General features: G+C 46.5%; 1 protein-coding gene across 3 annotated transcripts in view; it reads right to left on the reverse strand.

Annotated features, from left to right (window-relative positions):
• Nucleotides 1-4028, reverse strand: part of LHFPL3 (LHFPL tetraspan subfamily member 3) — a 233983-nt gene extending 229955 nt beyond the window's left edge. For all 3 annotated transcript variants that reach the window (XM_063155537.1, XM_063155539.1, XM_063155538.1), the window contains exon 1: nt 3548-4028. In XM_063155537.1, coding sequence (XP_063011607.1) covers nt 3548-4016 — 469 coding nt within the window. In that variant the 5' untranslated portion in view covers nt 4017-4028. The remainder of the gene's footprint in view (nt 1-3547) is intronic.
• Between the last annotated feature and the right edge of the window lie 12251 nt (nt 4029-16279).

Genomic DNA, 16279 nt, shown 5'->3' on the forward strand with positions numbered 1-16279 from the left:
CCAAGATCCACGTGAGGAAATCCCTGAGTACTAGTGATGGAGAACCAAAAATACAGAGGGCAAAATGAGGTTTAGCTGTTTTGATGCTTTCGTGGGCCATGTTACAGAGCACTGTCAAAGATCACTGGATTGTGGTTTGCCAAAGTACAGAGCTTTGATGTTTTGTTCAATAAACTCAGGAATCTCTTGAAAAACCTGTATATTGGTTTCATCCTGCTTGTCCATGGGACACTTCTATGCCTTTCTTCTGCTTTCCTTACTTTTTTCATTCTAATAACTTGAAACATCCTAGTAAAGCAAAAAAAAAAAAAAAAAAAAAAAATACAATGGCAGAACAGAAGAGTTTGATTTACTTAACCCATAAAGGAATAAATCTCAAGAGTTAACTTTATTTGTGAGGTTTCCTGTAAACATTAGGTGTAGAATAACCAAGAACAGTATTACCTAATTCCTAATGATTTCAGGAGTTTGTGATCGTGCAGCTGCTCAAATTAGATGAGTGCATACTGCTTGTACCCATGATTTTGCAGTTGCAGAGGAGGAGGTTAGGGGATGGAGAATGAGGCTGCCAGCACTGGCTCATGTGTACCCTGACAGAATCATGCATGTGCAACAAAAAAGGCAGCCTAAGCCATGGCTAAACCATAGGAACATTTAATCTAGGCTGTACACACAGAAAGTACTTTTTTCCTTAGGATTTTTCTTCTTTATCATGTCACAGACCTGTCTAGCCATAGACATGATTGGACAGCAACAAGGACTGAAAGTGTATGTGCCCAAGATACTGTTTATCTTTTTCTTACTTAATAAACACCTTTTCAAAACAAGAGCTATATCATGCTGACAATTTATAATGACTCATGCAGGACAGACTGTGATCCAAATCTTTCTTCTAAAGAAATCAGTTCCTAAGCTTTCATTTGCAATCTCAAACCAAGCATGATCCCACGTCAGAAACCTGATTCTAACAAGATTTAAATGACATCAATTTTAAGTGTTACATTACTGAACAGAATGCTAACATTATGAAAGTACATAATAGCAAGCAAAATCAAAGCTATATTCACATGCTCCTTTATTTCAGTACTTCAGATTCAATTTTGTTCCTGTACTACACAGAACTATATGCCTATGTAGATCACATTGCTATATTCTTTTTTGTGAGATAAGCATTTTAGGATTACTATTATCTATTACTTATACTTTCCAAACAGTAAACTAATAACACAAATAGGTCATATAGCTCATAAAAACATCATTATAACATTCCTGTGCTGCACATTTTACTCCAAGTTTTTCTTCTGTCCCACCACCTTTGTTTTCTTCAAAGGAGGGAACCCAAAGCTATATGGACTTTCTGGTAGTTTTTGAGGAAACTTTTTTAAGTAATACAGAAATGAAGAGTGAGGTAAATACTGAATTAAGGTAAAACATTCAGCAAACAATAAAGTCAGGTTCTTTCAACACCCAGCATTGTTCTAGCTCTTCCAGGGCATTCGTGTACAAATTGGGAAAGACAGCAAACAACCACTTGGCTATGCATGCATTCCCTTATTAATTTTGGAGGGAAGCAGTCTGAGAAGTGATTCTTCTGCTGACATAAAGCTCCTTTGGTTGACTTTTAATGCCAGCAGTGCATCTACCAGCTTTGGAGATGACAAAAATTCTGTGTTGCTTTGCCTGGAAACAAATCTCCAGTCACACCTGCACACATGCAGGAGTCCAGTAGATCAGTCACATATGGTGGTTTCTTAGCATTATTGTTCACCTGGACAGAAACACAGTAAAGGAATGAGATTCATTTTATCTGCCTTTCACCAGCACCTCTGGGCATGAAGTAGTGCAAACACAGATGTTGATGTTGGAAAGTGCAAGGGATTTGGAAATTGTGCCGTCCTACTGCATACTGGACATGAAAAAAACATGCTGAAATGCATCAAAACAGTGAATATTCATGGCACCTTTTAGCAGCAGAGCCGTAAGAAGAAGAAACAGCTGAAAGCAGGAGTCCTTAATGGATAGAGGAGACATCAGTTGTGCAAAGATGGAACAGTTTTCTCTGCCCAGAGCCGAGTGACATGACTGTGTACAACCAACCAGACCATGTCAGAATGCATGTTACTGAAAGGAGAGAGGAGCCACCAGCACCAAAGGGGGTTCCCAGTACAGAGATAATGAACCCAAAACTAAACTCAGTGGAATTGGGAAAAAACCTACCAGCTTCAAGTGACTGCAGATCACTCCCCAAGTGATACAGAAAGAAATTACAAGGAAACTTCAGTTAAGGCAGCAGCATAAAAATGTACAATAGCACACAGAAAAACATCATTGGAGAGAAAAATGGTTAGAGCTGTTTCATACAAACCAGAGAATTCCACCAGGTCTCATGGACTAGATGGCAAACTGAATAATGCTGAAGATGTTCAATAGAAAACTCAAAATAATTTTTGCTCAGAAACTGAAATGAATGTAGGTCAATTAAGGGGACTGGAAAAGTGATTGTGAGCCCATTTTGGTGACATTTTGCTCTGTTTCCCTAACAGCTTATTCCTGCTTATTCCAAAACTCCTTAATTTCAAGTTTTACCAGGAGGACACGTAACAGGTATGCTTTGATTTTAGCCCCTTTTTTCCTCAAATGATCAAAGAATTAATATTTTCTGTCTCGCTAAAACTGCTTGTATTACTATCTTAATTCTACAGTCCCTCCCAGCTGCACACAAATAACCAGTTCTCCACCAACTCAGAGGGAAAGCTGTGCTGGAAATGCATAAAGGGATGTCCTGGTGTTTTCCCTCTTTCCTACCACACACTTTCCCCAGGGAGACACTAGATGTGATGGAGAAAGTCAAATGAAGTCAGGAGATCCTCTGAAACAAAATCAGCAACTGAAATTAATTATTTTTCTTTACACTCCTAACATATAGCGGAAAATAAACCTTGCGGACAAGTGAAACAGACCCCAACCCAAACTCATGCATGCCACATCCAACGACCTCAGCTGCCCTTCCAGTTCACCAGCCAAAGACCTCGCCAAGCCCTGCCACGGAGCCGGAGCGGGCTCTGCCTGGGCCGGGTGGAACTGCGGGACCGGGACCGAGCTTCAACAGGCGGGCAGCCGCCAGCCCCAGCTGTCCCCACTGCCATTTTCTCCTGACCTTTACAGCAGACCCGCGCTGGAGGACACGCACCGCAGTCCCTGAGCTGCTGGAGCTGCCCACGGGCCGGGTGCCAGCCCGAGCCCGGGCAGGGTCCCCGGGCAGGGTCCCCGGGCAGCGCTCGGAGCGCTGCGGGCTCAGCCGGGCTCGGCCCACGCCCAGCCGCCGGCCCGGGGCAGGCACAGGCACCGCTCTGCGACGCTGCCCATGTGTGGCGGCCCCCCGAGCATCCCCTCCCGGCCTGCCCCGCCGGGGGAACCCCGACACCCGCCGCTCCCGCCCCGGCGCCGCAAGTTTGTGCAGAGCCGGCCGTGCCCCCCGGGCCGAGCCGGGCTGTGCCGGACAGGGGGCGCGGAGCCCCCCAGCACCGGGGCCGCTGCCTGCACTCACCCGAGGTCAGCTGCATCCAGGCACAGATCTTGTAGACGGTGGCTGTGTTGCAGAAGAAGAAGAGGATGAAGCAGACGATGCAGGCGATGATGAGCATCATCGAGAGCCCGATGAAGAAGGACGCGGCTTTGAAGGCTCCCGAGGGCAGGCTGGAGAAGTCCGTGAAGCTGCCCCGGCAGGTGAGTTCCCGGCTGAAGCCGTTGCCGATGCAGTAGTGGAAGAGCCCGAAGTAGCCCGCCTGCGGGGTATCCACGCCGTCCCCGATCCAGTACGGCTGGATGAAGCACACCACGTTGACGATGGCAAAGCAGATGGTGAAGATGGCCCAGAGCACGCCGATGGCCCGCGAGTTCCGCACGTAGTTGGTGTGGTAGATCTTGGCTGCCTCCTGAGCTGGGAGCATCCCCGCTGCTACCGCTCCTGACGAGCCTGCTCCTGTAGCCGCCGTCCCTGCAGCCGCTCCGGGCATCCTCTCCGAGAAGGTGCCCCCCTCCCCTTCCTCCTCCTCCTCCTCCTCCGCCTTCTCCTCCTCCTCCCCGATCGCTCCTCTCGACGCGACGCGCTCCGCCGCCGCCGCTGCGTGCGAGAGCCGGCGAGCCCCTGTGCCGGGCTTCAGCACAGCAGCCGCGGCAGCGGCGGCAGCACCGACACCGCCCGCCGCCGCCTATCGGGGCGCAGCGCAGCGCCGCCGGCCCCGCGCTCCGCCCGCCCCGCTGCCCGCCCTCCGCCGGGCGCCTCCCGCGCACCGCCCGCCGCGGGTTCCCGCGGGCTCCGCGCAGCCACGGCGGGCACGGGCAGCGCCGGCCCCAGGGGAGGCGGCGGCGGCAGGAGGGGGCGAGGGGGCTGCCGGTGCCTTTCCCCGGGCCAGCCCTGTGTGCGGCTTCCCTCGGCCCGCGGGCACCTTTCCCGGCCGGGGCAGCGGCTGCCGAGGGGACCCGCTCCCCTCTCCCGGGAGACGCGTTCAGGCAGCGGGTTTTAAAGTTCAGAACGTGCGTGCGGTGTTCCCGTCCCCGCACAGAGCATCAGCATCGCCTCCCCGGCGGGGGCGGCACCTGCCGGGTCCCCTGCGGCGGGGGAGCGGCGGTGCTGCCGTGCCGCGGGGGAACCGGGGGCGCCTGTCTGTCTGCCGGCCGCAGGAAACCCACGGCAGGCAAAGCCTGGAGCTCGGGGGAGTCGGGAGTCAGCGGCGGCTGGCTGCTCCTCGCCCCGGGAGCGGGATGGCGGCCGCGGAGGGGGCGCGGTGTGAGCGCGGCGCAGCCCTGGGGCGCGGTGCCGGCTCCGGGCGCGGGGCTGGGGCTGCGGAGCCGCTCCGCTCCTGCCGAGCGCTTTCTGCCTGGCACCCGGTGCTCCGAGCGCGCTGGCATGCAGCAGCGATTAGCATACATTAACGAGTAATTAGCATCTGGTAATAATCATTCCTGTGCCAGTGACACTTGGATTCGCAGTCCCCGACCTGTGCGCTGAGCCCGGGCTCGCAGCAGGAGCGACGGGAGGCGCGGCGGGGCGAGCGCTCCGGCTGCCGAGCGGGGCCGGCAGGGGCCGCGCTCACTCAAACGCTGGAGCTCGCAGGAGGGAGAGAGACTCCCGTGGAAATGATTCCTGGCGTTCCTTACATTTTCAACTGTTTCAAGCAAAGTTTTATTTCCGCCCCACGACTGCCACTCACCAGGCGCAGCCCCGTGGAGCGCAACGCCAGCCCTTCCCAAGGTTCCCGCAGAGGAAAGGGCAGCTCCTGTTTTAGACCCAGACTGCCGCGCTCCCGTCGGGGACAGTCAGAGCTTGGGAAGCTGTGGAGGGGTGGGAGCACAAAGGCGGCCAGGTCGTGCAGCCAGGCCCTTGGCACACATGGCATGGGTGTGCACACATGGCATGGGTGTGCTTAGACACAGGCAGCATAGGCAGTGTGGACCCCAAATACTCGCCTCGCTTTCTTAGGAAGGCGGGTCCGAATGTGAAAAGCGCTGCTGAAATCCCTGGAGATTTGGCTCACACCGAGTGCGCGCTGTCCAGCGCTGCCGGAGGTGCCCGGGTGCGCTCCGCTGCCTCGTCCAGCTCCTGCTGCAGCTGCTGTGCGTGACCGGACTGCTCATGTGCTGCCTTCAGAGAGGGCCGAACGCGTTCCAGCCTCGAGCACCAGGAGGAGTGATGGCTCTTCGGTGCTCGCTCCTGTTTCCATCAGGCCGAGGCTTGCCAGGCCCCGGGGTTCGGGGCAGGATGCCTCTCCTCACTGTCCTCTAAGCGGCCGTGGAGTGTGGAGGCGCAGAAAATATCATGTGTAGAAGGCAGGAGGAAGCCTGAAGTGGCCCAAGACAATTTAGGAATGGAGGTCGGAGGGAGGGTTGGGAAAGATGTTCAGTGAAATCAAAAAGAAAAAAAAAAAAAGGAGGTGGGGAAGGGATCTGTGACAAATGGGAAATTTAGTGGACATGTAAATATGCACACGTGCCGTAAAGTTGACCCTAAGAATTGGTATGGCAGGAAGAAGAGATGTGGACCTGGGAAGGAGTCAGGAGAGGAGAAATGAGTTGCTTGTTGAAGAAATGGGCCGACAGAGCTGATGAGGACAAAATACTGAGTTTGGAGAAAAAGCTGGGAAACAAGAGTCAGACTAGGGTAGGGTTTACCAATTAGCATGTGAGCGTGCAGTGCAGAACAAAGGGATGTAAATCAAGTGCCCCAGACAGCTCTTTTTTTGGCACATCCTCTTCAGCACTGGATTTTCCAACCATTATTGCTCTTAATAGTAAAATTGCTCTTGTCAGTCTGGACAAGAGAAGGAAGGGCCAGAAGCAGGGAAAGAACCTAGGGCTCTGCTGAAAAGCTGAGTTAAAGACTGTGGAAAAAAAACCCACCTTGGCCTGGCAGTGATTGGTTGGGTTGTCCTAGGATGTCCTCTCTGATCTCCAGCACCAAAGGGTTCACGTGGACTTTAGGTGATACCCACAGTCCTTCAGTTTAATGCATTGGAAATGGGAAAGTGGTACTAGATGTCTGGTTTTGGGGGCACCCTCTAGAGAGGGCTGTGTCCCTCTCTAGAGCTTTGAATCCTCTAGTCTCACTTTTTGGTATCAGAATTTCTTCAGAATACCTGAAGACAGGCTTAGGAGGTACTTTTAGGGTTCTTAACACCATTATATGTGTGCTTCATAGCATTAGGAAATAGAATGTCTCTGTGAGATAGAAGGTTGGCAGATTCTGAATGAATGGTTGAAAGGCAGCTGGGACCTTGTTTCTCAGAGCAGACCTGGCATGGATTTTGGTTGCAGCAGTTCTGAAAATGAGGCCTCAGAAGGAGCCATACTGAGCTGCTGCTCATCTATGAAAGGTTTTAAGCATTGTGCCTGGCATCACAGAAGAATTCTGTGCAGAAGCAGGGATAGTCCCCAGCTCTTCTGGACAGCTTTCATCATCTTAAACCTCAGAAGATTATCATTTTTCTCCAACAATATTGTACCTCCACAATTTTTCTCCCTGAAAATTAACTGGGTCCCAGCCCTGTGGCTGCCACCTAGTCTCGTCTAAAACAGTCTGGCTTTTGAGCCAGGATTCTGACCAAAAGCTTCTTCAACAGGTGAAATAGGATTCTCATCATCCTGATCTTTCTGGACAGCAGCTGCTGTCTCTCACACCCGATCAGGCAGGATCCTGTTTACCAATTAGCCTGTGAGCATGCAGTGCAGAACAAAGGGATGTAAATCAAGTGCCACAGACAGCTCTTTTTTTGGCACATCCTCTTCAGCACTGGATTTTCCAACCATAATATTGCTCTTAAAACATTTTCTTGTGCATGTGTGCTCAAAGAAAGGCAAGTTTAAAGAAAATTTATACAACTTCTAAAGCATAATTGTGCCCCAAATTTGCCTGGAGAACATTACTGATCATTCTATCTGACCATGGATTTTTTGTTTGTATAGATCATTACACAAAACACAAAATAAAAGGTTATAATAAAAGTTGTTTAGGTAATGTTTCTAGTCACAGCATCTTTCTCTTTGGAACATGTCAGTTATTTGCAGTGGTGGGGCTGTGGTGGAGAGCTACTTAAATATTTTAAGTATTTAAAATAAAGTATTTAATATGGAGCACGGTGGAGAGAGGCTGTTTGCTGTGCCAGGAAACCCTTGGACATGGTGGGTAAGAAGAGCAGATGCATTCAGTTGCTGGGCCATGCATTCAGTTGCATGTCTGGGAAGAAATGCACATCTGGGAATTCATTGATATTCACATGGTGGGAAATGAAGAAAAAAACAGAAGGGAGAAGGGGTGAATGTATGGTTGGAGAAGTGTTATCAAGAGGGAGGAATTACACAAAAAGAAGCCTGTGAGGGGGAATGGGGTAGTAGGAAGTTACATACCAATGAATCAATAGCAATAAAGTGTCAGACAATGAATGATGAGTTTTGATGACAGTTGAGGTAACTGGGAAAGTTGTTGAGCACGTGAGGCTGGGCTCACACGGACATAGCAAACCTCTGTGACAGGGATGTCCCTGCTCAGACACGACTGACTCCCACCAACCCCTCTGAGCAGTGTCTCCCATCCACCCCTCTAAAAATGCAGCTCTGCCTCAGAAGGTTTTTCCCCTGGTTCACAGAGAAGTCTGGGCTGACAGGAGTTTTTCCACATCTGTATCTGCACACAAGGTTCATGAACTGCTCTACCCCTCAGGGGCTTTCCTCCCATTTTTCTATGGTATCACTCACTGGCTACCATGTTCACCCAGAGCCCACCAACAACTTAGAATTTCCCTCTCACCCCACTTAAATAACTACATACAGCTGTTACAATCTTTTAACAAAACAGATGCAGATATGTACAAATAACAGACTCATTTAATTTGGGCTGGCCTAGATCCTGGGTCTGGAAGAGAAGGAAGGCAAGTCAAGGTGGACTTGGGGCTTCTCCAGCTTGTGTCCAAGGACATGTGGCTATCCAGAGCAGAAGCTGAAAAGTCATAAATTCTCCTCTCTGCTCTCCAGCATTCAGTGTGAGCCAAAGCTGGGGCAACACTAAAGACCAAGCAGGACTTTTTGTGCTGTTTCACTGATGACTGAGATAACCTATGCATGTTCTGGGCTTGATTACAGCTTAACTGCTGGTAGGCAGCCTCTTAAGGCATGCATCAGTCCAGACTGATTTTTCCCCTGGTCCCACGTTGTCTGGAGCTGGCTGCAAACAGGTGCTGATGTGTTTGCTCAGGACAGCAGCATGCTGACCTTTCAGCAGCCCCAGCTGCAGCTCCAGCAGCCCCACAGTGCAGCCTGGTGTGTGCGGTCCTGTTGCTGTGGCAACCCACAGCTCGCCAGTGGTCTATCACAAAGCATTAACTTTAACATTATGTCTTATTTTATTACAGTTTCTGCACATTTTGGCTTTCTTTCCCCCGGGACCCAGCTGCACTGGTGAAATGTTCCTTCTTGGGGAGTAGGAAATGGCATTTCTTTCTATTTCTGTAGTGTTAACAACTGTGGGAGAGGCACAGCAAAGGGCTGGCTAGAATTACTGCTATTGATGTTGCTGAAACTCTTCTTGCCATCACTGTTTCAGTCAGAAATGGTCCAATTTAGGCATGCTGTAAGAATTAGGGAGTAGCTCAGATTGACACCATTTCTCTTGAATTTGGTCCTACTGGTGGTGGTGATAGAGGAGGGGGAGTCCTGTAGGGCGCCCATTAGGGCAGAGCTGGGAAGCACAATATGGCCATTCTGGAGCCACATTCCCAGAAGGCTGCAGGACTTGATATCCCAAAGCACTGGGGAATGGTGCACAATCATCAGAAAAAGGCCACAAAGTCCACTCTGAATCAAGGTGCTTGGCTGCAAATGGCAGAAGCTCACTTCAGTAGAGATGGAGGGGGAGAACAGTGGTCAGGCAAGGAGCAGAGGCTTTCCTGAGAGGGAAGGAATGTGAGGAAGGTGAGAAGTACCTGGGCTGTGTGTGGAAGCAGAGACTGAAGGGAAGGAAATGTCCCACCAGCCTTGAAAAGAAAGGAAATCTCTGTAAAGGGGTGAAGTAGCCAGGCTCCCAGTGACAGTTCCCTGGATTCGTGGCCCAGGGTAGTTTCACCTGCACGAAAGCAGGATGAGCAGTGGCTGTTGAAGGGGACAGCAGGTGGGAGTGCAGATGAAGCTGATGCACTAAGTACAGGGAAAGTGGGAACATTAAGATCCATGGTGAGGAAGGAGAGATCTTAAGGCACCATGACACATGACTCAGCTAAGACCTGCTTCAGCTTCCTTCCCTTGGCCTCCCTGACTTGGAGGAGATGCAGCATGACTCTGAAGCACACTGTCTAAAATAGAAAACTCTATGGACCAGTTGGAAGCTAAGCTTCCCAGTCCCCACTGCCCAAGGAATGATTCCTCCTGAGGCCCGAGAGCTGTGTCACAGTGCCAGGGGCGTCCTGCACAGCCAGCGCTGCACCTGGGGCTCCATCATCGCCGTGCCCTGCTCTGCCTCACGAGCACAGCCTGCTTGTCAGTGCTGCTCATTAACCCAGACAGGGCTCTCAGGTGCCTTGCTGTGTTTGCTGTTCAGAGGCACAAGCAGAAGTGAGGGAATCTTGCTGCTCTTGCTGCGGCTGCTGTTTGCCAGAGGGTCAGGAGCTTCACCACAAAGGGTGCTGTGGAATACCCTGCTGCAGGCTATGTGCTGTACATCTTCAAAGGCAGCTGTGCAGCTCAGGCTGCTGTCTAGACATGTTTTTCATGTAATAAAAGTTTAGTTAATGTATGTCTCCTAGACTGAAATTCACGTGGAGAAAGACTTTTATTTCTCTGGACCAGCCTAGTCTAAAGTAAGTACATAAACTCTTCTGCCAACAAGATGTATTTCAGGTTTCCTTTCCAGAGCCCCAGGCATCATGTAGGTAGCTAAAACTTCACTGCCATAAACATTCAGCCATCTGTATAAGGATTATATGATGCTAAATATAACTTTGATGTTGCTCTCAAAAATTGTACCTGCCAGTGGTGAAGTCCCCTTCTTTGCCTTTAACAAGGTAAAATTACTGCAGTCAGGATGTGACTTACAACGTCTGCAGATAATTTTTTTCCACAGTGGAAAACGACTAAAATATTTTACATCACACCAGACAGAAAGTTATGCTTTAAATATATTAAAATTCTAATTAATTAAATAGATGTTACATTTATTTCTGAATATTTCTTCCCCAGAGGCTAAGCAACAGAGCAGTGAGGATGCATCAAGAGGACCTTCTGATCTCTGCTAAGTCAGAAGCTGGCCAGTTACTCTGCCCTAGTGACAAGCCAATTAGGATGCTGCACAGTGTTTCTGCTTGCTTCTAATTTTAGAACTATACAACGGGGAGGCAAAAGTAGGTGATATTAACTCCTCTGGCATTGATCTGCCAGAACCATAGTCCTCCTGCAATCTAATATATTTTCATGTAAAACAGGAAAATTACCGCTCTTCCAGTGCACGTCGTAGGAGCTCTGCAGACCTTTCTAACACACAGGGCCTGATCAATACTTGGATGGAGGAATCTGCAGGGGAAGCTCAGCAGCTGCAGTGTGTGATTTTGATGCTGCACAAGATGATATCCTAGCATAAAGTGAGTGTTCGCTCTGGCATTACACAACACTCAGCACAACCCAGTCTGCTGTTTCCAGGAGGATTGATGGTAAAATGTTTAAATGTACCTAAGTGACCTGCCTGTAAATCAGCATCTCGACCTGGAGCAGACTGGGGAACGTGATTAAATGGAGGAAGTGTGGAATGCCTCTCTTTGAGAGAATCTCTGTGGCATAATGCAGTGCCACTCAGAGGTATCACAGCTACCCCGAGCAGCGTGGTCACATTAGCAAGATGTTAATGTGATTAATTAGCCCTGATGACAAGCAGGTTATACTAACCTGGGCACAGCTTAAGTACTTAACTGCTTAAATCTCCAGAGTGCTTGCAGCTCACTTAGGTTAATATAATCTAGTGACTTAATAAGCATATAACCTATTTCACTGTTCAGGCCATTAATAACAGTATTGAGCAACACCAAACCTAAGGAAGACTTGTGTGGAACTGCTAAAGGTACACAAATTCAATATATCAGTGAGCTGCAAGCAGGTGCTCTTTTAATGTGTTCCTTGCCACCTACCTACACATTCACCTGCCAGGAGCTCCACCTAAAAACTTCTCTCATCTGGCTATGAAAATATTACTTTAGAGGGCATCAAAAGCCTTAAAGGAGGCAAGATAGAGGATACCTTTATCTTTGCCTTTACCCTGCAATAGAACAGAACAAATTAAATATTACAAGATCATTCCTTGATAAATCTGTATTAGGTGTTCCTCAGCCCTGTTTTGTTTTCCATGTATCCATAAAAAACATTGCTTGTTTCCATATTACTCTAGGAATTAAAGCTTACCTGTTACTCCTTCAGTTGTATGCTCCATGTTCATACTCCTCCGTCATCCCTTTATAAATGCAGACATTTTATTTTTCTTTTATAATCTTCCTAATATTCTAAAACCTGTTGTCCCTCTTCTGTGCTGTAATTTTGCCTCAGCCTCTTATCTGTAAGATTTACAATTCTCTCAGTAATTTCTGCAGGCTCCCCTGATAAGCAAACTCATCTACATGGTCTTCAACCTATTCTTATTACACAGCTGGAATTTCAGCTCTTTATAGTAAAAAAAATGGCACTTATCATACGATCAAATGTAACACCCAGGAGGAAGCAAAAAAAAAAAAAAAGTCCCACCAAATTTAAATCCTTTTGTCACCTGTTATAAATTTTCCTTTTCCACTGAGAAATAGAACAACACTTTATGTAGACTTTTGGTCATTCTCCTGATGCAAATGGACTTCTGGAATGCCTCTCTTTTGTTTAGCCCCAAGCAGTCATTTGAATAAATATTTACTTCACATGTACTGTTGAAATTATAGTTGGCCCAAAAATGTCTCTGAACAAGTTTTTTCATCTTAATGGTGGTAGCAAGGTAAAGAGCTGCTAAGTGAAACCAACACTTTAATAGCTCTGGAAAAAAGGATCAAGACTTTTACAATGGGAAAAAGACAACATTCTTACACGGCAAAAAAAAAGTGTACAGCGTGTACAATGATGGGAAAAATAGATGGAGATGGCCACCAACATGGAGAGGGTAATGAAACAAAATTGCAGTAAACAGTGGGAGTTTACACAGCATATGTTTTATCCAACATAGTTCTTGACAATTAAGTAGCAATAAGAGGGAAGTGGGATAGCATTCTGATTTTATTGGAAAATGTGATACTGCATTTTATAATATCTTGTCCAAAATTTTTGAAGTGGCTTGGATACATTCTTTACAATGTGTACTGAAAACCTTTTGAAAGACAATGAAAATAATCAAAAACATGTTGGAGCAATATTTAGTCATATATTTTATCCACCCAGTAGATCCTTGATAGAAACAATTTTAATAAATAGTTTCATTATCCAAAGGAGGCAATAAACATTATGTTAATGAAATATACAGTAGAGGCTAACTCATTATAGTCACAACTAACAGCAGAAAAATTTAAAGGGAATTTATGTAAATGAAAATGTCAGAAGTCATCATCTGGGGAAAACCACAAGTTAATACAACTGGTGGAAGTAAGAGTCTCCACAGAGGAGAAAGCTGTGGAAAGCAATATGTTGGAAGAGAGAGACTTACTTATACTGAATAGAGTTGTGAGAATAATTGATTCTCCTGTTTGGTGGCCAAACTGAAAATAAATTAGGGAAAACTAATATCCAGTCAGCTACATTACTCACTTTTCACATATTTTTACTATTTATTAACACTAAACATAGATCAATTTTAGAATGAAACTGTATTAGATAACAAAGCCAAGACCATTTCATTTCAAAAATATTGCAACAGAGCACTTCTGGCTTGTTTTTGTTCCCTTGGTACCATTACTCAAAATGAATATCTCAACATGTGAATTGATTTTTGATTCATAGTGTGTCTCTTTGAGAAATGACTACAACAGACCTATTTGCAAAACACAGGTTGTAACAAGAACGCTGTGTCTCCGCACCAAAAACTCGGGCTTGGTCTTTAGGATCTGTGTTTAGGAAAACAACTCACAGTGTGGGAGCTTTCCTTGTCAAACTACAAATCCCATTTGGCTTTGTTAAAACCGTGCAGAAATCCCCAAGGGCTGGAGCCTTCCTGTGGCAGCCCTGCCTTGGTCCTTTCCAAGCAGGATGGAGACAAAGAGCCATCAGCATCATCATGCAGCTCCTCCCTGCTGTACCACGGGGATTTTTAGCACAGGGCCATGCAGGATGTCTCTCTGCAGGAGCCCACAGTGGGCAGAAGGCAGAAGAGGCGCTTGAGGTGTTTGCATTGACCCTGAAGCACCCCTGTCCCTCCCTCACCATGGGAATGCCAAGGAGATGGGAAGGGCTGATGTGCCTGGGGAGACCTGGCACAGGGAAGCTCCTCCAGGCTTTGGCTCTGCCAAATGTCATAAATGAAAATAAATCTGAGTAAAAATTAGTGTGGTTGTTTCCTTTGAGATGCTTTTTCTCTGCCTGTCCTGGGGGAGGGAAAGAACTGAGGACAGTAACTTGTCAGAAATAAATGTGTGCCTTGAGATCAGGATGCTGCGCAGGATTTACTTGCCCAGAGAAGTGTCTAGTGACAGTCTGTGACAAGACCCCACAGAAAATTTAGGATATAATAGAACAGCAATTATCTGTCTAGATTCAGCTTCCAAGCATTAGATTTTGTTGTACCTTTCTCTAATAGATGATAGAACTGAAATGCATCAGATGGTGTCTTCTTCCCACATAAAGACCTTGACCAAGTTGCTTCTTACTCTTTGAAGAAGCCAAGCTGTCAGAGATGACAAAGATACAGATCACTGTAATATGCACTTCCCAGATGTTGGATTACTTGCCTGTCTCACTTCTGAACCTCTGCCAATTTATAAATAATATTTTGACTTTTGAGGTGGAAGAAGAATCTAGGCTGGCTCTCAGCATCACCAGCTAGGAAATAATGAGAGACACCATGGAGCACCTGGCCTGGGACCCCTCAGCTGCTGCCAGACCTGCTCAGGCCAGGGACTCCATTCCAGGGAGGATAAAATGTCCTTGCTTTCCCAGTCCAGCCCTGCAATCTGATCACCAATTCTTTTGTTCAGCTGGTTGACATGTGATGCCATGACCTATGGGTATTTTCACACTGTTTATCCTGGTGCAATGCCCCAGTGTCCACAGGCAGAACTGCAATCTCTGTTTACAAATATGATAACCATTGTCTGCCTCAGTTAAAACAAGTCATGCAAAACCCTATCTCCTCCAAAGGCAGCAAGAGTCTTGGCTGCGGTAGGGTTTGTTTGTTGCTTGGTTTGTTTAGTTGTCTTTTCTCCCCTGTGATATGTGCTCAGTTTACACAGTGCTCCAGAAGTTCTTACCATGATTTGCTATTCTGATAGTGTGTGAATTTTTCCAAACTTTATTAAAATACAACAGCAACAAAAAAAAAACCAACCCCAAACAACAGTACTGGGCCAGGCATTCATCACAACAGAACTTTACAGAGATATTTTATTTTCTTAAGCATTCTTCCTAACAAATACTCAATAAAGCATATCCTAACTTAGTACTTGCAATATTGACATTGGACAGTGTTAATTTTTGAATCAAAATGTCACAAATTGAAGGTGAAATGCTCCATGGAACTCTAACACACTAATTGGAAAAGGTCCCATTTCCCATTCTCTTGCTAGGAATGACTGTACCATTGGCTGACCCATGATTTGCAGGTTATCCATTCAGCATGATTAAAAAATGCCGCAGCAATTTTGAACAGAATTTCCACTTTTCCAGGGTCTATAAAGTTTGCAGAATTTACTGCTTTAAGTATGGGCTCAGTAATCTCAAGAATTAGAGAAAGCTTGGGAAAGCTTTGCAACAAGTAAAATTAAATCCCAACTACTCTATAAAACAGACAGACTTGAAATTACAGTCCTCACTACAAAACACTTCCAATTATTTATGGACAGACTCTTTGTACCAGAACTTGCTTAGATTTTTCCTCCTTCAGTCTGCTCCCAGGTGTGCTGGGTGCAAGTAAAAGGAGCTGTGAACTCCCAGAGCAGGATTTTCTCTGACCTTCCTACATTCTGTTGGTGCTTTGTGATGCAGAGTTGTGGATGCAGAGTGCAATCCACCACCCCCAAGGTCAGAATTGGTGATGGGATTGATTTTTATGCTGAGGAATAACAAAAATGAAAATTTTTAAATCTCAGAATAGTTCAGTTCATAAATGCTGATGTGACCTTTTGGAATAGCCTTAATTGCAGAAATGGAAGTAAGAAAAATTGTAAACGTGATATAAACATCTATGTATATCAACAACCAAAAAAATGGTAAGAAATTAAACATAAGGAAGACTACATCTCAGCCTTGAATATTTATGATTTTTTTCTTTCAAAGGTAATTGAAATTGATGACATCTTTAAATGCATTTCAGCATAATTGCCTTTCTGGATAAAACAGCTTCTAACTTTTTAATCTTTTCCTGTGAATTCTGCAAAAGTGTAAACATACTATGTTTTTAAAAGGAAGAGACATGGCAGTGCCTGGGTTTCCAATGTTTTCTGCAGCAGTTTGAATGCAACCATTTGCCCACTTTTCCTGTAGGAGCTTAAAAAAGGTTGTTTACTAGCCTGTCAGTTACAAATCCTTTGCAAACCACATCAGCTACATAAAATATTGAATAAGGTGTGCC

Source organism: Melospiza melodia, chromosome 4, assembly GCF_035770615.1.
Source record: "Melospiza melodia melodia isolate bMelMel2 chromosome 4, bMelMel2.pri, whole genome shotgun sequence".
Taxonomy (NCBI): domain Eukaryota; kingdom Metazoa; phylum Chordata; class Aves; order Passeriformes; family Passerellidae; genus Melospiza; species Melospiza melodia.